At 35.0% G+C, this 25,021-nt stretch overlaps 1 protein-coding gene across 13 annotated transcripts in view; it reads left to right on the top strand.

Annotated features, from left to right (window-relative positions):
* Positions 1-25,021, top strand: part of LOC138318038 (myosin-I heavy chain-like) — an 84,592-nt gene that overhangs the window by 6,336 nt on the left and 53,235 nt on the right. For all 13 annotated transcript variants that reach the window (XR_011207833.1, XM_069260077.1, XM_069260080.1 and 10 more), the window contains exons 3-6: positions 11,657-11,719; positions 14,570-14,713; positions 16,628-16,736; positions 23,229-23,806. Coding sequence is in view for 12 of the 13 variants with exons in the window: in XM_069260077.1 (XP_069116178.1) it covers positions 11,657-11,719; positions 14,570-14,713; positions 16,628-16,736; positions 23,229-23,806 (894 nt within the window). In the remaining variant the exon portion in view is untranslated. The remainder of the gene's footprint in view (positions 1-11,656; positions 11,720-14,569; positions 14,714-16,627; positions 16,737-23,228; positions 23,807-25,021) is intronic.

The raw sequence follows: 25,021 nt of genomic DNA, 5'->3' as shown, positions 1-25,021 counted from the left end.
CCAGGAATGGATCATTAATTACCTGATCTATGATATGTTTTAATTTGTACAACAGATTATCATTTTTATGACCCCATGGAGGGCACACAGTGTTACTTTCATAGATATACTGTCCCGCGCTGTCCTTTCTCGTCACATCCCGATTTGATATGGTGGCACTGACATTGATGTTTTACAGGCACTTCTGCTCTCTCAAAGTGAGTTTTTTTGGGTATTACGCGGCTGCACAAGATCCGTCGCCATCCTTCACCCCGCTTTTCTCCATATATAAACTCTGTGGTCCTGTCCAATAACTATTTTTGCTTTCATCCGAGAAAATAACTCGCTTCCAATTATATATTGTCCATCTCCGCTTTTCTCTACACCAAGCAAGTCTCTTAGTTCGGTTACTCTGCTTCACGACAAGTTTCTTCCTAGAAACACACCTGGTATACCCATGTTGGCTCAGATGTCGCTGAAGTGTTCTTTTAGAAGTCGAAACATTACTTTGCATCATTGTATTTAATGGTAACATCAGTAAGGGAATCCTTCCTATTGTTTTTAACAATCCTCTCCAAAGAACGGATAATCCCGCAAATTCACTAACTTTGGTCGTCCGCTTCTCGGCCTGTTTTTTCCACTGAACCACATGTACAAAATTTGTTAACAATGTCAATAACTGTGGACTTGGGTATTTTTTAACATCATACCTATCTTTCGTCGTGAATATCCACTCCTAAACATCCCTACGATCATTTTAGGATAGTTTTTTCCTCTTGGCCCATCTGGCAATCCTCAGGAAAAACAGAAAGCAGACGACAACAAAAAATTTCCATCCATCTTCTCAGTGACGTTTACAATGAATGCCCATTTTCAGCGATGTTATTGACACGACGTTAACACGCGCCATTGACCGAATCTGGTACATGTTTGAAATCTGCTTTTCAAAGTGAGGTATTAATACCATATTGGATGTCCTCAGCTTTCCTCCATCTTCTAAACCTAATCATCAATCAATGAAACCAAACCAGTATTCCATAAATATGTAAACTTCCATCCTTATTTATTCAAATTTATGTCATATAGCTTGAATTGAAGTATGAAGCAATTATAAAAATACAGTAATTTGGGAGTTAAAGGAAACCAACCAAACACAAAAACTAAACTATCATTTTGCATCTGTGTTTATTCTCTATGAAGCTATTACTATTTACATTTTGGTCCCCAATAACAGATATATGTATGACTTGGAAACAATAGAGCTCATTAGTGCGATGGAACTGTTATTATATACAACACACTTTGTGTAATTAGTGCCAGAACCATCTGAGTCGGTTACATAAAGCCAACACAGGAGAATCTTCATCTAGCACCTGGTATCCAGATATATATATATAGATACATTCATACTTAAATCTTGTGTGCACATTCATGTGGTTTGTAAATTATAATTACAAAAATACATCATAAAAGTTGCTAACAGATACAATTTAGGAAAAAGTTTGGCACTTATGATAAGTAATAATCCTTGAGTTTGGAGCTCACTTTAAATAATTATGAAAACACGGATTTTCCATCAGTATCAACATTAACTTTCCCTCTCCCTCTCATTACACTTAGATCTATATATAAAAACGACATGTACCATATGCAATGGTAAACTTCCCCCTCTCTCACCCAGTCCCTGAGGTTTCTGTTTAAAGTAGAAAAAATGTGTAAGCTTCAAATTATACTTATGTGCATGTGTTTATATGTAGATTATAGACAGTTTTGGGCACTGTCGGGTTAGACATTTTGAAACTATTCCCATTTCAATTTGTCTGAAAACAGATTATGTTGCCCAGCATGACTAAAATTCTGGCAGGTACAACTGATAAGTGTTCAAGGTTTTGTCCATAACAGGATTCAGACCTGAAAAGTAGCACAAAAATATGCTATTTAAAAATTTATTAAATTTATTACAATATATTCCTCTCCCTAATCAAAACCATTTGACACTGTCCATTAAGATATACAACAGGAGACTGGGGCTATCTTCTAATTAACCCTTCTGCACAAACCCTAAGTTAATTTCCATACTGATATGATGGCTGGTAATTCAATGGAAAGACCAGCCATTGAAGCTCATCTTGTACATATTTATTGATTGACATTATACATACTGTATTGTACTTAGTGATAGTAAGGTAGTGATAAGGTCATCAGTAACCACAAAGACCAGCAGGAATGTACAGTGTGCACTATTGTATAGGGATGGTAAACATTATCAGTCATATTTATATGATGGACATTTTGATTTATGTCTTGGTTTCTGAGTGAATTCTTCAGATGAGCCTTATAATAAAATAACAATAAATCTTGGTGATAACTTTCCTTCATTTCTGTGTGTTACTTTAACAACTAGTTGGTACTGATATGGTAGGTAAATGAAAATGAATGCAGTATCTGTATGCGTGGTACCAGCTGCCAAGGAATTCTCATCAGTGTAACATGTTTCTGTAAATTACATTTGGTATTTACGATAGGAAGACTCTCACCTATAATCTTAAGGATTTCAATCATGGATATTACAAAGCCAGCCATGGGCATTTGTTTCTGATGATAAATAAGGAATCTAAAGGTCCAATGGTAGCTTCATATGCCAAATTCTAATTGAATTTCATAGAAGTCCCTGGCACTTCATTGGCAACTGTGGAAAATTTTGAAATGACATCATATTTGCAATAACTTTAGTTTTAATTGATCACTTGCATTGGATATTGAAAATAGTATTTATTGGTTTGTATGTATGTTTATATATATATACTCCTTAAAATGAGGAGGATATCCATGCATACATTTGGCTTTTACCATGCATATATATGTACACATCCAACTAATGCATACTCAATGGAATTGGGCAATCATTGATTTTGCCAATAGCCTTTAGCTTAAATTTGGTGTCTTCAGAAACATACATACATTTTAGATATTATTGAATGGTTATTCTAATTAATTGAATGAATAAGAATAGTCATATGATATATTACAATGTAATATTAATTACTTTGTCAAGTACATGAACTTACTATATTTGGAAGTAGATATCATGTGGCTATATTTAGTCACCACTTCAAAGTGTGGGAAATGAAACCAAACTGATCAGCACTACTTGTACAAATCTAGGACAAGTTCATTTGCATATCGAGGTCATGATCCTATATTTGATTGAAACTAGATTCTGATCTTATGTGAAAACCCCAAAGAAAGAATATTTTTCATATTTCTGATATTCATCATTTGAGCTTCTACATGATACATGAATGGGATAGCCAAACATGATGTACTGTCATCATATAATGTACAGGAAATATATCTGACATTCTGCAGTACCACATTCATCTTAAAACCCCACCCAGAGACACAACAGAAAGCAGATGACAGTTTGGAGAAAGTACACAAAAATGTTATCAATGGTATACTGATTGTATTAATCATGACACACAATTCTGTAATTCTGATTTAGATGTCATTTGTAGTTCATATTATACTGTGGTATATAGGGTTTGTATAAATTAGGGACTACATGTCAATGTCGAAAGATTGAGGTTTCTGACATTCTCTGATGAAAATTGCTCTCCACCTTCGGATCACAATCACGAGTTTAAGGTTGTACAGGTGGGGTATAGGGTCGGGTATCCTTCTCAGTAGTGTACAACTATCCAGTATGAATGCATACTTCTATATACAAATTCTAATCATTGTAAATAACCTAGATTCAGGTACTCTGCTATTTTTTTTCAACCACAATTTGAACATTTGTATACCTTTCCTGGTGGCCTGGAAAGTTCATGTTATTTATGTATACTAAGGTTGATAAATTGGGTTAGAGATACCATTCTATAGACTGCCAACAGGTGTTCGCTGTATTAACTTCTAAATGCTTTGAAGGGATCTTGCTGGTGTTTTTTTGAAGAAAGTCTGTTTACAAGGATCATGAATGGTACCAAAAATATACCATCCACAAATGTAAGATATATCAAAATTATACACAGATTATGTCCATGCAGTGTGTGTCTAGTGCTTAGATTTCGTGTCTGTATTTTGACAGAAATATCAATATTTTAAACATTAAACTAGGGATTATAATCCCTCTCATGTGTATACATACTGTTCTAAGATGCACGCTTCACTGTGAAGAACACACACCCATAGAGCTCTCAGATTTCCTATATGTAATGATGACTGATAGGAGGAGCATTTTGTATCTTACTACATTAAAAAAGGGTGGAGTAAAGACTGCTTCTGTGAGGAAGTGAGGAAGATTCACAGTCTGTCAATTTAGGCACTCATATTATATCCTGTAAATGGTTTACAGACGGCTGGGTGGCTATCTAATTTTGCATTGTTTCCTTCCTTTGGCCTTTCCTGAACATTTTTGTTGTTGTCCATGCTTGCATGCATGAACATATGCTGTCTCCTTTTTTTTTGACACAATTAGATGTTAATTGATAAAGATCATATATTGATCAGTAATCATGAAATAAAAGCCTCTGATAGTAGATAGGCTTAATCTTCTATGATCACGAATCATGATACATGATATGGTAATGAAAGGTGTTTCCTGTTGTACCCACCGTATTGCATGTCCAGATTTTTGACCCAATTAACGGTAGATCTTAATCGACAAAAGTATAATCATTACATAAAAAGCCCTGTAGTAGTGATAATAGCTGAACTAAATATGGAAACAGCTATTTTATCATTGCCATATACCTTAATCATGAGCAGACCATTTGCTTTGAATCAAAGTTAAAATGCTTGTTCAATGTACATGTTGGCATGTTATATGCATGCTTTTGTGAGATGTGATGTTGGTATATTTATATAATTATATATGGGGCAAATTATTCCAATAATGTGGACAAAATATTGTCAAATTTTCGAGGCAAGTTATCAAAATAGTAAAGGCGGTTACAAATGTTAGTGTATATTTGTATCATGTAGTAATGGCAACCTTGAAATCTTTGTCCTCGTTATCCTATAATAGATACTTTAGGTTTGTATGCTTCCGATAACCTACTAGATTTAGTTTTATTTCAATTTGGTTATTCATATCACTATACATTACAGGCTGAATTTAATCTTAAGTTGTATGGTGCATCCATGCAGTAATTAGAATAGATGATATATAATTTCAAGGCTAAATGAAATCTCTAAACTACACAATGCAGTAGTGTAGCATGATAATTTCAGGGGCAGTTGGATACGTACATGAACTGCAGTATATTTAATCATGACCCAAATGAGACCTCCAAATATTTTAATTCAATTTAAAAGAAACAATCATTCAGTTGTATGCTGAGCTTCGGATGACATGAAACTTGAATTTGCAGGAGCAAATTAAAATAATATGGATATGTATGATTACCAGATATATAATCTTTTTTCAGGCTTTTAATTTTAGAAAGCTGAAAAAATTGAAAGTTCTTCAACCTAAATATGTAAATTACCATATATGCTTTTCAGAATATTTCATTGGGTATTATCACTTTCGATTTATCGAGACTCATTCAAAGTCAGTAGGGATTTCTGTACAAAATATACATCTGCTAATGAAATTTTAATTGAATTGAATTTAAACTCCAGAAATTTAAAAAATTGAGTGAATTCAGCACTGCTGTGATGATGTATGGGGTTTTGTATGGAGTTGGAGAGGTTTGGGAGGTGAACCTGCTGAGTAGATTTCATGCTTGAGGTAGATGTTTACCACCCTGAGAACCACACCAGTAAATACAAAATCTGACATCTGTCTGCAGGCCTTCCATCAGTATAGCATCTGTTGGTATATAGCAGACAAGGAACTGGGCTCCCTTGTACATCATTGCTGTAAAATTTGTGTAAACAAGCAAAATTGATGGCTAGTTGTGTTTGCCCTGCCTAACATACATGTTCATGTGTCAGAGACATGCTTTTTGACATGTTTGTTGGTCTGTGATTGTTAAAACTCATCTATTATACACAAATAACATGAAAGACATCAAGGACCTATACTGTCCTATATATGCATATGAATTAATTCCATAATTTAACTAATTCAACTTTCATAATACATGTATATTGTATCAATCATACAATGTATACCCAGGTAATTACTATTTATTGAAATTGTGCATGATTATCATTATTTTCACTTGATTATAATTTGTTTGTTTCCTATAAACATCCAGGTTCATTTAAGATTGTGTCAGGCTTAGGAGGTGGGGGAAAGCCTCAGTACTAGGAGAAAAAAACTATTGCCTTACAATCAGTACTAGGAGAAAAAAACAACATTTTTAACTTGGGATTCAATCTCGAAATCCAGAGAAGGAAGACTGGTGGTATTATGTCGGAACATCTTCACCACTTGCATCAACCCCTGTGGCCGATAATCTATTGTTTTAATTATTTAGAAAATGATTGATAAAAAATATAGATCTAGATACTAGGACATTACTGGCAATATTGAATATCACCAACAATACCAGGCTTTTAAATATTGATTTCTTTCGATGATCTCTTAAGATAGCTAGGTTAATATATGGAATATGTTAAATGAGCTAATGATTGCATAAATATAAGTCAGCAGGTACACATATACACACATGTACTATTAATTTTTTTTGGACAAAGTTAATTCCACCACAAGATATATTACTGTACTTGTGAACTTCACTGATGTTTGACAAGTAGGGTCAACATTTCAGGTGTATGTTTTCCCAGGTGTACAATAAAGGTGTACACATAGTATTGAACAGATGCAAGTTGGACCGCCTATGTAAGATAACACTCACATAAAGATTCAAATATTATAACCACTGTTGAATGTTTTCCCCTTATTACGGGGTCACTAATAGAATACAAAGAAGAAAACGAGGCATGAAACTTAAAGCAAGGTGTCAGTGTGGCTGACAGGAAATATCAAGACTCATGATTACATGTCTTGAGCTGACAGCTCACGATCACCTGTGTGTTTTACTATAAAGGTATTACTGTAATTCATTCTGTTAATAAGATCGTACTCTCAAGGCTGTTCCGCTTTTGACACTGGTTATTTTTGTAGAGACAGATTTGTAGTTATTTTTTATCAAAGAAATTGACTTCCAATTCTCTCTCTAACAATAGTGAAAGGAAGGAATGTGTTTGTGAGTTAATTCCTACAACAAAAACCGTGACCCAAAAAACTCAGTGAGGCATATCATATGGTCTCGAGACCAAACAAAAGCTTTTTCTATAAATATTTGGTTTGCATTTTACCTTAGTGCTATATCTGTATGTAAGTGTTGTGAATCGAAAATTAAATATTGGACAGGGTATTTACAATATGGAGCAAATAGTTTTGGTATCAAGAGATAAAATACAATCAGGCTTTAGATTAAAAAACATTTTTTGAACATAATTTTGATTCATTATAGATACATTGTGTAAGTACATGTACTTAAAATTGCAAAAATGCATGTGCAAGCTACATGTTAGTTATGTAACCTTAACAAACTGGTTACATCAAATAGTAGTCACGCAACACACTTTTTTCTGAAGAATCAATTACCACAATATATAATAGATGTTTTGAAATGACCAAGGGACTTTGCTAGAATTCTGGAAATGTGCTTTTGTTATGAGCTGGGGTTGTGTAAGACATAAAATAAATACATACACATGACGTAAGTAACAGGGACAACTAATCAATGGTATATACCATCAGTGTAGTTGCCTTTTTTATGACAAAATAGGGTGATCATCTGTTACATAGTAATAGGGAACGTCTAGTTCACATGTACCAAGACTATTGATCTAGCTGCAGAACTATTTATATTCAGTGATTATTTTTAAATCTGAAATTCTGCAGATTTTTTTGGTGTGCACAGTGACAATGTTTGTACCATGCATCTTCAGCTGTATACCAGTATGATACTTTCAAGTTCATGGGCAGCTTTGAAGGTTGGTTTGAAACACAGCGACTAAGTGATATTGTAGGGTAATGCCTCTTGTATCACACAGCTAGTTAGACTATACATATACAGGGTAATTAGGCATCTTGTGTAGAATAGTCAAAACATGCAAACATACATGTGCACCTTAATTATATTCATATTGATGCAGACACAAACTGTGGTGAGATGTTGATTATTTTTATGTCCTACCATACCATAAAATGGAAGGCGGGGTGGGAGGCATATAATGTTACTTGATGCTGTCCAGGCCTGTACTCTCCATACTGTCCACTGTCCTGTCCTGTCCTTTTGCATATCCTGTCACATCCTGCTTTGTGGATACGGGGGCAGACATTTTCTACATTCAATTGCAAAGATTTTGAGGATGAAAAAGTAAAGACATTGTTTCCTTTATGTCAGGTTTAATATTTGTACATGTGTTTGTAGCTCTGAGTATGTGAAGCTTTAGAAAACACATGTACATCAACAGTTGGAATTTTCCTCACATACATCAACATGTATGCATTCTGAAATTGATTTCTGGAAGCAGCTCAGTTTCCCACACTGAACTACACAGAGCATTGAGTTGATCCTGTGTTGATATATGGTAACAATGTAATTAATCTCAAGTGGAAACCAATTCTTATTGATTTTAGGAGATCGTAATTACAGATTCATGCGTTTCAGACCATTAAGATCACATTTTATGCTTAATTTATTTGCATTATAAAATAATCCCAATTATCCACTAAATTCTTTTCTGTGATTGTGTTTACTCATGTGTTCACTCTTTCTCACTCAGCTGTCTATATAACTGTCTGTCTATTTCCAGCATGACTATTTTAGATATATTTAGTCAAATTTCAGAGATATATCTATAGGGTTTTTGCTTGTATATATCTTGTACATGTGGTTTGGTCTTGTATTTTAACATCTTATCTACAGGGAACCTCATTATATACCACAGCCTCCCAAATCAAAGACCTTTTACCATACAACGCACTGCACACCGACCTAGGGAAGCCATATTTAAATGACTTTAGCTGTGAGTAGGACATTTGTAACCCTAATCAACCAAACCAATCAAGGATTATGAATGATCTTCCATGCTTGTGGTGAATGTGTATGTGTTGATGGTAGAGGATTTCATTATGTTTTATGTGTCTCTTTGTGATAGCGTTGCTCTTGTCTAGCTCTGTCTCATGGAAACATATTGCCAGACACCTAGCATCACCCGACCTGCATTGTTTCATATATACGGACCAGTTCTCCCTGAGTGTTGATCATTAGGATGACCATATCCGACTGTCACTGACGGGGGTACTGAGCCATTCCTCACAGGAACCAAAATGACAAAGTTTGTGTGAATAAATGGAGATATTAGGAATTAAGAGGATAAAATTCCAATCACAAAGTCAATCAACATTTATGATCATTTAATGGTGGCAGCAGGTACAATACATGTACCAAACCTCCAGGACAGAAATAAAAATAGGATAATAGCTTGTGTTTGCAATATCAGTAAAGGATCAAGCCAATGACATAGACACTTCTTATTAGGGGTCAATAAACCCAACAAACAGGCAATGAGTATTTTTACAAAGCTTTGGCCTGGTATGTTTTGTGTTAGAACAAAAAAAAAATATGTCAATATCATTATCTTATATTTGAGAAAATCTTTGGCTTCTGGGATTTTGTTGTTTTCCATCAATTTAAAGACCATTATAGAATCTGTAATGTATAGACCATAGTTTGAGTTCCCAATGTTTGGAGCAGCAATAAACTTGAGATAACATATCTGTGAACATGGATTAAATTTACCCCACATGGCTGACAGTGAACATCCTCCTTTTACAGTTTCTTTTAATATAGCACATAATAGCAGGGTCAGCTGTTCCCCCTTCTGGCCTGGCTTATACTGCTTGTGTATATACCTTATGTTTGTGCATCTGTACCATTTACTGATCGTTTCTGGTCCTGCCCAGCAGAAAATCTTAAACATTTTGTTTAAGTCTGCATGTTTAAGTAACCAGACTTGGCTTCCTACTTTGTAACAGTGTAGAGAGCTCCCCAGTGTACTGGTTATACTGAGTACTATACTTGAGTGGGATGGCTATTTGGTAATCACCTCCACCTGTGTTACACTAAACATGTGCATATTGGCACCTTCTGAACCATCTAGCCCTGTGTGTTACATTAAGGATTAATACCTAGCTAAATCAGGAGCCTCTGGATAGATTAGAATGGTTACTGTAAACACTAATATTATTATCTAAGATCTTGTTATCTTTGTAGAAGAACAGAGAAAATACTCATTCCTGTTGTGTGCTTTGGTCAGGAATTGAACTCATGGTCAGGCCCCGATTTCTCGATAAGTCAAAAACTGACTTAAGTCAATTTAATTCACATAAGTTAAATAACGAGAAAAACTTAAGTTTTGACTTAAGTCTGCACTTTTGTTGTCTCCAGCCACAACTCTACTAATACAAATAAGAAGCTCCATCAAACCAGTGTCACACAGTGTATAAAGCCACACCAACCTGCTCCTTCTACATTCTTGTTCTAAAATGATCTCCCCCAAGTTTCATTGTTTTGGTTATTATTACTGGTATTCTTGTTTGAATTCTACTTCTAAAATAATTAACTCAATCCTCCAAGTTTCAAGGTCGTGTTTAATTGATAAATTATATTTTCTATTTCCAAAATTATCTCCCCTAGTTTCATTGTCTAGTTATATTATTGAACAATTGCTTGATCATTGTATATTACAGTACATAAGACTTGGCTACAGCTTATTTTGTAAAATTTAATAGAATAATATAATTAACAGCTCTTGAATATGAACTTATATATGTATTTACAAATATGTTGAAATTGATGAAGATGGAAAATATACATGAAATAAATCTGTGATCTGCATGCCGTTCTTTACAGGCAGGTGTGACTTTATCTATAGCTGTAGGTCAAATTGTGTATGTATACATTTGAAAGTAGGTGAATTAAACTTTTTTTTTTCAATTTACATTTTTTTTTAAGTCAAAGAATTTGAATCTTACATGGAGGTAACATCTTCTGCCTACCGGTATGTAATCAGACAGTTTCAACCATAGGGTTGCCCTACACTGATATAAATAGATAAAATATTACAGATCTGTCATGTTTGTTGGAGGCCCTGATAAACAACTTCGGGAAATGCTGAAGTATGCATTATATTACTGCCTAATATTTTGATATTTGTAAACAAAAACCCTGCATCAAGTACATATTTATTTGAAATAGTTATGAGATCATATATGATGGTTACAATAGTGTATTTATATTCACCCTTCTGAACAATGTCAATCTTATGTTTCTCTCATGAACATGAATCCAATCTAGCAAGTTGGCATTAATATTGGTGAACTTTTAATTTGATACCAATAAATTAGCCATTAATTTGTCACCATTATAATTGCAGTTAATTAAAAGAGCAATGAGTAGAATATTTAAAAAGGATCGTGGAGATCATACATATAGACCTTGTATATATACATTTTATTTCATTCCCATTCAATTGTATTAAAATAAAATTTTGTTGAAATTGGAATCACATACTTTTGGCAAATTAATTAATTCATTTCTTTCAACTCCAGACAGACACAAATAGTAGCTATAGGCTTATATATTGTGCTGTTATCATTTGTTTTATGAACTTTGACCTATGTTATCCTTAACATCACCTTCAGACTTACACAGGGTCTATCCTGGTAGCAGTCAATCCTTACAAGGAACTACCAATATATGAACAGGTAAGTCTTCATATATCTGTGGCTGTTACCTCAGTGTAACGAAGTTAAAAAGTTTCATTTCTTATAGTTGATTGGATGATTGGACTCATCCTATTAATAGCTAGGTTTATTTAAAGTGGCCTGTGCATGCATCTTCAGGAAAATTTTGCTGTGTCCTTTAGTAAGATTTATGGTAGAGGATAAATGGAAATGTATCCTCGTACTGTACATTAGGCTTAAATTGGTTCATGGACACGAGGTGAATTAATAAAATGTGTGTTGGAAGCTAAGGTAACCTGGCTGTAGTTTGTTTTCTTGTCTGATGTCATTATAGACCAATCTAAGCTAGCTCTTGTGATTTGTTTCTTAATTTTCATTGAGGTGCATATATATGCATGGAGATGGTAGCAACCATGATCAGATATTGCAAAGAAAGTCTTGACTTGACCTTTTGTTTGATAATTATATAAGATGCATCAAGACAGTAGCATGGCCAGCTGCTGCATTTTCAAGAGTCTTCAATTAACTTTTGTGGACAATGAAGCTGTTCACAAATTAACCCTTTGTTACAAAGCTGACAAAAACAATACTCAGTTAATGCACTCATAGGCATACTGCAACCTCCACAGTCCAATTGTCCACTCAAGTTATAGTACAGCACACCCAAATGGCCAAACACTGTCTATATGGAGTTGTTTCAGTATAGGTTTGAGAGCTCCAGACCCTTCAGGTACCTGTTTATTATGGTGTTAAAGCTAAGTAGCAATAAATGTCAACTGAAGTTTTCTGGAATGCAACATAGTGTTGTTTTATAGTCGGGTGAGGAAAGTTACGATACATGTATATACTGAAGGCAGCCAATGGAAGGAACTTTTCATTCATGCAGTTGGCCTAATGTTTTAAAGAAATTTTTATACTGAATTGGTATACCTTGATGCTAGAGTGTTATAAAAAAGTGACAGCAATGTTGATCAATACAAGAATAGCAATAAGTGTGGTTTTGATATAATGAGTAATTATATAACTTATCAAATTTTTAGACACTTAATTTAAGAATGACATAGCAAGCATTCACTATTCTTCCTGCATGTCAACTCAAAAACGTTAATAACATCCTTCCTGTAAGTATGAAAAACTTGATAACTTTCAATATAACACTCTTCCTGTCAAATTGACTTTATTTTTATGTCTTTCAAATGCCATATCTTCCATCCCTTATGATATCATAGCATTAATATAACCAGAGTTTTAAACAACCCCATTCATGTCGATATCTTAAGTTACAAAGTAAAGGACATACAATTTCCATCACATAGCTTATAGTAATACCATAATACAGGTACTGGTATTGCATGTTAGGGATAATACACCCAGAACTTTGGAGATTCAGATTATGAGACGTTTTATGCATACATTTATAGGGTTGCACATGTTCCAGCTGCTGATAATTTTGGACATGTTTATTGAACTTCACAATGCTATTATGAGACATTTTATGCACATATTTATGATTGTGTATGTTCTGGACGCAGCCTGCAGCCACTTTGATCCTGTATCATAGATCTGTGATTGGTAAATGTTGAGATGGAATCAATCTGCACCTCATTGTTGCTATATTTCACTTTGAAGTGATAAAGTGTAGGACTGGATTGTCTGGGTTCTGATATGGTAATTGCCATGAATTAAGATTTAAGTAGTTGTTGCTGGTAGTTAGTGTACAGTTGTGTCCCAGACCTAGTCCGGCTGGCTCCATGGGCTCTGATATTGATTGTACATTTGTTGTAAAACTAGTAAAGGCCGTTTATACCAGAGGCCTGTTTTGGGTTTGAATTAAAAAGAGCACTTCTCAAGATCATCTTTCATTGACTGGTTAGCTCATTCTCTCCTGAAGACACATTTGAACCCTTCTAATTCAATGGCTGGAACAGTTCATTATGAATGTTCAGGGGTGATTGTGTTATGGGGATGAGTAATAAGGGAATATCTAGGCCTTTTAGGGTGGTTAGGCCTGAGAGCACACAGACATGGCCGGGGACGCTGAATTGGATCTTCGTGTTTGGTGCAGTAATGGAGATGATTGATATTTTGATGTGCATTGATACAATTAGCTTACAGCATGACCATTATGTTGTAGTTCTACATAGCTTTCCTAAACCACAGATGACAAGTCCTGATGGCGTTCATTGCCATATTGCCATTATAAGTTCAGTGTCAAAGTTCAAGGTCAAATATCCACCAATGATAGCTAGGATGATGAGTCCCGATGATTTATAGTCATCATCTTATAGACAGTGTAAGAGGTCAAGGTCAGATGAAATAAATATCAGGATACTGTGACCGTTAAATTTTTTTGAAGATATAAATTCTTGGAAGAGATAGTGACTCATTGTACATTTCCAGTGATATGTTAATCAGTTTTGATGTTTCTTTTTCTCCTTTAGAAAAGATTGTGGACTTGTAAGAACTCAAAATGAAATTGAAAAAGTAAAGAAATTAAAACATATTCCACATATACTAGAATGCTTCATATATTTTGATGCATTGCGATAATCATTTACAGATCTACAATATCTACCTGTATATAAAAGCCATATTTCATATAAAATCTCTCATAGTATCAATGATCACCATGCAGTACGTTTCTTTTATAATGAGTTTAATTTAATGATTTAAATAAGTAAAATTTTATTTCATGCTCCGGATAAATTTGTCTTGACAAACAGTCAAATATTTTGTTGACTCTTGTTGTCTTCATTGCTGATGTATGTGTCCATGCTCCTGCACTATCTGTCAGCAAAACCTAAACCCACATATTATATAAACATGGCTATTTTAATGGATTGTTTGATAAGATTTACTTTATGTTAACAGAAAGATGTGTCCGACTTTCATGGGAAGAAGATGAGCAATGTGGATCCTCACATATTCTCAATCAGTGAGGCGGCCTTTCAGAGTCTCCGTACCTCAGAGGTCAACCAATCCTGTATCATCAGTGGAGAGAGTGGAGCAGGAAAGGTACATAACAACAAAATCATACAGAATAAAGTGTAATAATAATACAACCTATTAACCCTGAATATGCATTAAGATTCTTCTAGTTCAAAGTCTAGAATAGTCAATTTTGAAATTCCGGGGGTGAAAAGGGGTTAATGTATCTGCTACAAATAGGTTACGAAAGCATCCATCAAAATACATGTTTTGTAACGGAATGAGACTGAGTCAATCATTGGTGACCAGGCAGGTCAAGTATTAGATCATATCTAGTGTTTGGAGGTCCCAGGTTCAAACCCGAGTCTGGTCTCTACATATTCTTCTCTTCTGTTTCAAACAACTCTTTTCGTGGAGCTGGAACCATTTAAAAAATCTGGGATAAGAGACTTACTACTAGATAAAGTGTGGTTCCTAAATAGTTGAATAAAAGAGGAAGGGTCTTATTGTCAAGCATTGCTGTTTTAATTCTTTGCAAAGAACAACATGTTATTTGTAGTGGGACAGAAAATGAAATGTTCATTACCCTTTAGTGTTTTTCCAAAACTCATTATAAACTGATTGGTCTTTAGGTAGAAAACCATTTACTCTGAAGGATAACATCAGAAGGGAATCCGATATTGATTGTATATATATAATGCATGTGTCCATCAACTCCTTAAATAAATCCTACACATTGTAGTGTTTCTGCCTGATTAGGCACGTGATAGTGAAGATGACACTATAAAATACCACTCTTTAACAGGCGGCTACAACATCAATAAGTCAGCTCTTTAAGAAGCAGAACATCAATAATTCCTCCAATAATATGTAGTCAAGGTTGGGGATTAATGGTCCCTTTAAGGTAACAGAGAAAACATTAACCTTAGCCATGAACCAAAGTGGTCAAACTAGGGGGATGTGTGTGTACGCGGGCGCGTGGGGCCTGACCATCTGTTGTGTCCAGTATGTGAGGGGCTGTTTAACCATCTGTTTGGTGGACGGAGGTCACATTGATTAGACCAGAAATAGCATTGATCTGTAAGGTCTCATGGGGACTAACTAATGTAATCACATGGAGGGAGGAGAGTGGATTGTGTTTCTGATAACCACAACAAAATCCTACACTAGTACACTGTTATTGTCTCCCTGTAGTGATGTCTCCCTATTGTCCGTGCCTGACTTGTGTACCTCCCGTAACTTGTTGATGTACATAATGCCACACTGTCCTATTGTTTTGACCTTTTCTATAGTTGGTATTATCATTTCTCTGACCATCGATCAGATAAACACATACTCATAAAAAAGGCTAAACCTCCGTAAATGGACAGTTTTACTGTTGATTCTGTCCAGTGTAGGGATAGCTCCATGGAAGTATTAAACATGATACCCTCCAAGCATATCATATGTACAAACACTAATCCAATGACACTCAAACCATCACTACATGTCTATAATACAGATTTTGGAACACAGCTTCATCTGATATAATCATGATCGTTCTATATATACCAAGATATGTATCTTCATAATCAAAGACACGCGTATCATTATTCAGTGACCATATAGTTCTTTAAGCTAAGTCTTTGTTGTTAAATATACATGAATATACTGATAATAAGCTTTCTCACTCTTCATTTATGTACATGTCAATTAATTCTGTTTATCTTTAATTTACACCCTGAGGGATAGGTGTAAGTTATATGAATTTCAAACAATTTGGTACGTGTGACAATCTTCCCCATCATGTTGAGATTTTATTGTCACACTTTGAAAATGCAGCAAGATTATGAAATCATCAAACGTGATTATTAAGAATTCAATCAATTTATGTCTAAGTGACTGTCTAGATATTTTATGACATACAAAATAAAACCTGTGATGATGTTCCAATGTTTGTGGTATTAATATTAAGGCTAAAACATGGGTAAAACCCTGTCAGTAATATTATCTGTGTTTCAGACGGAGAGTACCAAGTTTATCCTGCAGTACCTATGTAGTGTTACCAATCATGTGTCTTTCTGGGTGGAACAACAGATTCTGGAGGCCAATACCGTCCTTGAAGCCTTTGGTATGTATTATAAGTCGCGTATTTTAACTTGTGGGTTCCTGTGTCCTGTGCCACAGTGGCCGAGTGGTTAGGATGTTCCAACATATTACCACAAGAATATCATGTGGGGCATTTACTAGTACTTTCAAGTGGATGATTGTTTTTCTCTGGATACTCCGGCTTTCCTCTGTCATCTAAAACTAGCAGGTTCTTGATTGACCCAGGCTGTTACTAGGACAATAAACTAAAAAAAAATAAAAAAAAACCCAAGAATGATCAACTAAGCTTGGATAAATGAAAAAATAGAAATAAGAATGATCAATTACACATTAAGAAAGAATGATAAATTAGCAATTAAGCTCTGCTAAATGAAAAATAATAAAAATGATGAATTAGAAATTAAGCACTGATAAATAAAAAATTTGAATTGCAATGTTACGTGAAGTTCACTGGGATTGAAAGTGGCATTCTGAAGTACAAGTGGTATTGATGTTCAAATGTTTTCCTGTAAAAGACAGCAGCAGTAACATTAATATTAATGGGGGATATATGGTTTATCCGTGTAAATGACATTTGACGTAACATATCACTCAATAAGGCACGGAAGCATCACCTGCCAATCTAATATGGCCACAGCTTTAGACGAGACAAAAACTGATAAGTGATTAATTTATTTAAATCCTCCTTCTGATTATACATACTTTGTGAATATTGGATTTTACTTGGGCAAGGCATGAATTACTATGGTATGTCAATCCTTCAATCGGAAAATATGCAAGAAAACCAAAGTGTGTATTGATTGTGGAATGGGAGCGTGGCCAGGGTCTATACCGCGCTAACTTCACTGCAGATATAGCCTGTAGATGTTCTCTTTATGTGCATTCTGCATGAGTGTAATTAAAGGCACAACGTTTTTATGGAGTTTTTGTTATAGACATTAGCATCTTATGTCATTTCTGAGTCTTACTCTATCACCCTCTTACATATTAGATTAAGAGTTGGCGAAACCGATTGGTTCAAGTTGTTGTGTCATTCTAAGCAATAAATCTGTATTAGTGCTATTTTATTTGATGGATGTACAGAATCCAATTTTATATTTCTGTTAGTGAATATTCTTTAGCACTTTGTTTTGTTCAGTGTTCTACCTTCATATTTTGGTCCAGTGGTTAATGTCTGGTGTTTTAGTTTTTGTATACTGTAAAGCCAGTAATTTTTTCGCGGGTATGATATTTTGGCGATTTTGACAGGTATTTGTCACGACAATTTGATCAGTGAAATAGTAAAATTTGTTGAATTATATATGCACTTGAAGTCAAATCACAAAATTTTGATTGGTTAAAATTGAATTCCCTTGTTTAAGATCCAAATCACGAAAATTTTGACCTGCAAAAAATAACTGGCTGGACAGTATTCTAATATAAATAAGTATAAATGATCACCAATCAAGAAAACAAAGGAATAGATTGAGCCCCTAGCCTAGGCCTCCTTTTTAAGTGTTCCTCTTAGGCGATTTACATAGGGAGTCCACCAGGAAAGCAGTCAAGGCTGGGACATGAATTGCAAATGATTTGTAAATATGGGTGATTCATATTTGATGAAGTAGATGGAGATCCATCTAGCTGTTTGATGATCGGGGTCCACAGTAAACCGGTTGGCACTTAGATCAGCGAGACTCCCGGGAACATTTAGTATTGATGAATAAGTGAGTAGGAACTGTTAGGAGAGCGAATGTTTTGGCTGCGGATACAGGGCAGGCAGAACTTGTCCTCATCCCTGGACACTACTGCTTATGGTAAAGCGGAAGGGCAGAGGAGATTGTACTAAACAATAGAGTCAGTGCAATACTGCCATGCATCATATGATGCTTGTATGGGGATTAGGGGTACTATATATACAAAACCATTAGGATTATTGGCATCAGACATACACAATTGTACTGTTATCTGAATCCATTGATGGATTTGTGTGGAAACTGTAAATTTGGCTAATGTGCAGTTAGATAACATGTATTATTGATTGTGTATTTATTTACATGCTTTATCTGGTCATAATTGATCACCAATCCATATAGTGAATACAATAGTTATTTTGATAACTCCAAATGGTAATGCAGGGATGGAAAATCGACTGAAGAATAGCAGAGCCGTCAATATCTTTAAAGAGCTCAGACAGACAATGGTTAGCTTGTGAATAGAATAAAAGAAAAGACAAAATATTCATAACAGACATTGGGAGTAAACTTTAGTATATACTAGGATATGTCCAATATTTCTGACAGAAATTGAATATTTTGATGTGCTGATGATTGAACGAGACAAGATATGGTCTTGTATATGTACTAGTACTGAATATGGTCTAACATTAGTACATTTAGTCCTTGTTATGAATAATTCAGTGCCAACATAAAAATAATAGCCAAAACTCCAAACCATTTTCTTGTATTGTGTGATGGGTCACAGCATGCTAGGACAAATGCAGATTTGAAGAGAATTTCATGAGACTTAAATCTCAGACAAGTGCAAACATAAATCAAAGACATTTTATCACAATGCCAAAACACAGCTAGCTGAATGAAAGTGTCAGTTTTGATATGATACAGGATAAATTTTATCATGTAGACTGTCATTCGGCATATATACATGTATCAGCGGTTGTCAATGTATAGGTGATCGACTCTAGGCTGTGACACTTCAGTTTAAGGAGACTATAGTACAAGCAAACTAAGAACTAATTATTCAGTGGTAAAATGGTGTTAATGATAACTTCTACTTAAAGAAGTATTATAGTTAGATAAGTGCTGGAAGTTACAATTAATTATTTCGAGTTAGATGATATGCATGATATATTGTTCAGGGCAGGAAAAGGTTTAGATATGATGTAAAATGAAGACATATTTATAGTTGCAGCTGTGAAGAAAAATGTGCCCCTTGATCATGAATTTGAACTTAGTCTGGTGTGTAATTGTTGGGAGGAGGACCCTTACAGTATAACCTACCAGTCCCTAGATGACCTTTACTCCTTCAGAAACAGAAGTACACGCCCATTAAATAAGGCTTCTGATTACACAATTCCTCATCTACTGAGGCCAAATCAAGTCAATTGTCTGTTTGTCTACTTAAGGACTCCCAAGGCTTTCCTCATCTACTGAGGCCAAATCAAGTCAATTGTCTGTTTGATTACTTTTAAAAGGACTCCCAAGGCTTTCCTCATCTAATGAGGCCAAATCAAGTTAAGTGTCTGCTTGTCTGCTATAGGAATCAAATACCTATAAGGACTCCCAAGGCTTTCCTTTGCACCATTCCTGCTCTACAGAGGCCAAATCAAGTCAATTGTCTGCTTTAGAACTTTTCTTCCAATACCTAAGGACCTCAACTAAAGTTTTCCTTTGACTATTCCTCGTCTGCTAAGGCCAAATCAAATTAATTATCTGCTTTAGGATTCTTCTTCCTAGATACCTAAAGGCTATTTTATCTTTAGGATTTTTGCTCAGTGATGATATTCTGTATTTGCATATAAATTGTCTACCTTTTGAAGTAGGTATTGATTATATTGTCATGTTTTTGTAAGTGTAACATCATAATTTTCAGGGAAAACGACATGATTTTTGCTCACAAAATAATGTTGTCACAATCGTTTACTATACCTATTCACACAAGGGCAGATAACTCTCTAATCAGCAAAGAATGAATAGCTAGCTAGGCCTAAAAATCAAATACCTTAATTCATTATCTTAGGTTTATGAATTTTACATGATGTTGAATTTTATTCTTTGACTCACAATATGCTATCTCTTCTGCACTAGATATTGAAAAATACCCCGTTTGTTTTGTAATGTATTGGCTCTATACGTTTTATGTCATATCTATCTCGTATAAAATGAAAGATAGTCAAAGACGACTGAATCTGTGGAAAAAAAACTAACAGAACAGTTGTGTATATTGCTAGTCTGTATAATAGTATCATTGTGACCCTTTTCTCTGTATATATAGTTCCTCTATGTAAGTATATATGGCAGTGTAAGATGTGTGTATCCTCAGCTGTTAGAGAGAGTAGTCATTTCCTGTTTTGTTAGAAGGTCTGGTACTGTTTCCTGTTCACTTTCTATAAACACCCCCTCCATGTAACATGTTAAAGAGGTAGTACCACATTTAATCTAATATTATAAAGAAAAAATACAATTCTTTTGTTTTTAATTTCCATGGGAAAGAAACAACGATGCTTAGATAATCATTTTAAATAATTTGATTAAGTATTGATACATATCTGATGACATTATGTTGATTATTTTTGTTTTTGAGTAAAACTCCTGAAAAAATACACCTTTAGTTCTTATATTCTTCAGAGGAGCCTCAAAATGAAGTGATTCATTTTGGTTTGCAAACTTCAGAGCAAATTGGACTGCAGTGGGAGCATGGTTAGCATGTCCTGACATATTACCACAAGCCTTCCACCTCTGTGTTTGAATCTCATGTGATAAAGTGGACAGTGGTTTTTCTTTAAGTACTTTGGCTTTCCTCCACTTCCTAAACCTGGCACATCCTTAAATGTAATCAAACAGAAGAAATGGCAAACTTAGTCCATGGGACTTTCTGAGTCCTAACAATTCGTTGGTTACAAATATAAACTAAGTACTTGTATGTTATTTCCGTTGCATCATAAGTCGTCCTATTTGTATTGATTTGTGTTCCTGATCACTTGACCTAAATCATAAATCGTACAAATAATATGTAGTCCATATAACTCTGTGGGGACATACACTACAGGCTGTGCCAGGTGCTATATGGTAGGTGTGTTGACATTCATTGACTGGACACCACTTGACCGGTGTGACCTCGACTCATCTGACCAGGAAGTTTATGGATCTAGGACAAGACATGCTTGAATGACATCTTTCCTAGATGTCATATCCTATGTGAAGGATAAACCCAATCCTGATCATGAATCATCTTACTTTTAAATTTCAATTTAGAGGTACAATCATGTGGTTGATCCCATTGGTAGCAAAAATGACAAAGCTGACTTAGTCTTTGTTTAAAACTTTAAATAAGTAAATTAATTAAAGCCTGTATTGCTAACGTAGTCAATGTTTAAAAATTTAATAAATTAAAGCCTGCAGTGATGGTTATCTTATAGAAAACTTTGTGTTTTTTTTTTAGTTTTCCCTATTCGATGATGTTTATGTGAGCAGACCATTGCATGGACATTTTTAATTTGAATTGACGGTTCTGGTTACCGTAATGATACACAACAAAAACTGGCATAAATTGGAATAGCAAAAAATACCGTCAAATACAGCTGTATTCAAATTAGAATGGAACAAAATGATAATTTATACATTAATTCATCAGTAAACATTTAACGGCTTAATAATATTTCCAGTCATGATCAATGGAGATGGTTTTGAGGAAATCATTGTGTATTAAAAAGCTTTGGCCCTCTTTCAAATTTTAATATGAAGTTAGTTATAGCTACTCCTACACTCGACTAGATCTGATGAGGATATGATACCTGGTGTATGTTCCTGATTATTTTATGTGTAGGATATCTACCCCCTAAGGCTGTTGTTGTTAAGTGGAACCTTGATTGATCTTACTACGCTTACTATTGCTTATCCAAATCATCAATCAGGTACATCACTAACTTACATTTATTGGGTTGGATGCTGTGACTATCACACTCCTACATCTATATTAATTTTATGTTCTAAACACAAAGTTAGTGAACCTCTTTATAGATTACTGTATTAGGAGTGGTATATATATATCAAAGAGGAGTGGTATACATATCAAAGAAAAGGAATTATTTTCTTACATGTATGGATACCATTTGAAGTAATTAGTATCCTACAGACTTGCGTTTGATAGGATCCTGTGTCATCTGGAAAATCCTGTTGATATTACTTCTTTGACCATGGATATATAGTAAAACTTGTCATTGGGACCAGTATATTTGACAGGTTTCTGGATAATACAGGATTTGTTTGCTATGATTAAGAAGGAAATTGCCATACAATTAAGCCAGAATAGATAATCCTGATTAGACAAGGATCAGTTTTGACAGGTTACACTGTATACTGCATACTGTCCTTATATGGCCCCTTTTTGTTTCAATATAGACTTCTTATGTGTATTCAAAAACAAGGATTGTTTTGATATTCTTGTCCACTTCTGAAATTACTTTAAAGCAGGGTGTTGTGCATGCCTGCTTGTTTTGGTGGATGCAGATTTATTGATCTCATTCAATTGAGTCTGAAGTAAAACTCAAACCATATATTAGGAGTTTTATATGCATTACTTGTACACATTAAGCTACTCCAGCATTCTTTAAAACCTGGCACATTCACTTTCAAAGAAATGTGGCTGTTGATAGGACATAAGAAACAATATAAACCAAATATGAGAAATTTTACAAACCTTGTACTGTTTTGCATTCTTATGTTACTTTTGTTTGTAAGTCTTTGTCTTTGAAGAGTACTGATATCATTTAAGAATGTTTTCTTCTTCTCTTCCACAGGTAATGCCAAGACAGTGCGAAATGACAACTCCAGCAGATTTGGAAAATTTATGCAAGTGTGTTTTGATGATTCGTGCCAGATTAAGGGTTGTATCGTACAGGACTATTTGCTGGAACAGTCCCGGATCACATTCCAGTCCCCAAATGAACGGAACTATCATGTGTTCTACCAGTTTATCGCGGCTGCACAGGCAGCACCTGACCTCAAAGAACAGTTTCACATACAAGCAGTGGAAAGTTATGCCTACCTCAACCAAAGTGGCTGCTATGTACTTAATGGCGTCAATGATTTGACCATGTTTGACCGGCTTCGACTGGCCATGAACGTTCTCAACATTCCCCAGCAAATGTCCAACGGGATATACTCGGTGCTATCCTCCATCCTGTTGCTAGGTAACCTGCGGTTTTGCGATGTGGTGGAGGGTGAAGGAAGCGAAGTATTGGAGGAGGATGCCGGTGTCCTCAACACGATCTGTGAAATGTTAGGTTTCGTTCCTGAGGATCTTACCAAAGCTTTACTTTTCAGACAGATCCAGGTGCGAGGAACTGTGACCAGTATACCCTACAGGTTCCAGGAGGTAGGTATAGATTCAAGGGTTTGTCATTAGCTAAAGTACAGGGTATCAGGTACTATTCATGGTTCTTCTGTGGCCGAATGGTTAAGATGTCCAAACAAATTACCATAAGCCCTCCTCCTCTGGGTCATGAATTTGAATCCTATGTAGGGTAGTTGCAAGGTACAGACTGCAGGTAGATGGTTTTCTGGCTTTCCTGCACCATCTAAACTTAGCACATCCTTATAATATTCCTATTAATAGGACATTAAAAAAATAATCAAAACAAACCAAAGGTTCCTATGGAGAAGCTTAAATCAATATAAATAAATATAAGTTTTACTGTTCAATGATAGTCGCTCTAGTTTTAGGCACTCTACAGGTTTAGATTGATCAGCTCACCTGCCATCATTAATATATAACACCTCGAAATAATGTTAGGAGTTGGGATGGGGGGTATATATATACAAAATAGCTTCATCAACTGTAATTCTTGGTGATCTAATTGTCTTCTGTTCAGCTGTCAGAGTCGGGATAATCAGACGCCATCAGATCTATGTATCAATAATAACAATAAACTTAAATTTAGTCAAAACTTGTTACAGTAAGGATAAGATATGACAAAGTTTTGTAAATAACCGAGGTGTTATCTTGTAATAACTCATAATAACACAGCAAATTATTAGATTTCTCCATGACTTGTGGAAATGTGTTTTCAATTACCATCATCTTTTCCTTTCAAATGAAGATAACAATGGAAAGATTTACATATTTTAGGGAAGAAATTCTCTGAACATTATGTAAATGATGACAGTCGTAGTTGCTGTGACACAGACCAGAGGAGGCACCAGGCAGAGTTGTTGTCTCTGTTCAATGTCAGCCTGGGGTCACTCCTACCTAATGGGGTCAGGGTAGTTCTGGTTAGTCAACACAGAACACGTTACAATACTATACCAAATTAAAACTTCAAGCTGTAGTTTATTTTTCATCACTCACTGATAGACTAGGTGTTTTACAGCTCTGGAATCTTTATTTTATTGCTGCTATCTCCCGTGGCTTTCTCTCTGGGATCTTCATTTTATTGCTGCTATCTCCCATGGCTTTCTCTCTGGATCTTATGTTAGTTTACTCTTCCTGTAGATAAGGCAGATAGAGGAAGTGGAAGATAGGTTATGTTGTCATGGAGGTAACTTTCCGAGGTCAAGGTCGCTGTTAATCATAGTGGAATAGAGTTAGAAT

This window comes from Argopecten irradians, chromosome 3, assembly GCF_041381155.1.
Source record: "Argopecten irradians isolate NY chromosome 3, Ai_NY, whole genome shotgun sequence".
NCBI classification, from domain to species: Eukaryota; Metazoa; Mollusca; class Bivalvia; order Pectinida; family Pectinidae; genus Argopecten; species Argopecten irradians.
This window is presented reverse-complemented; position numbering and strand designations above follow the sequence as displayed.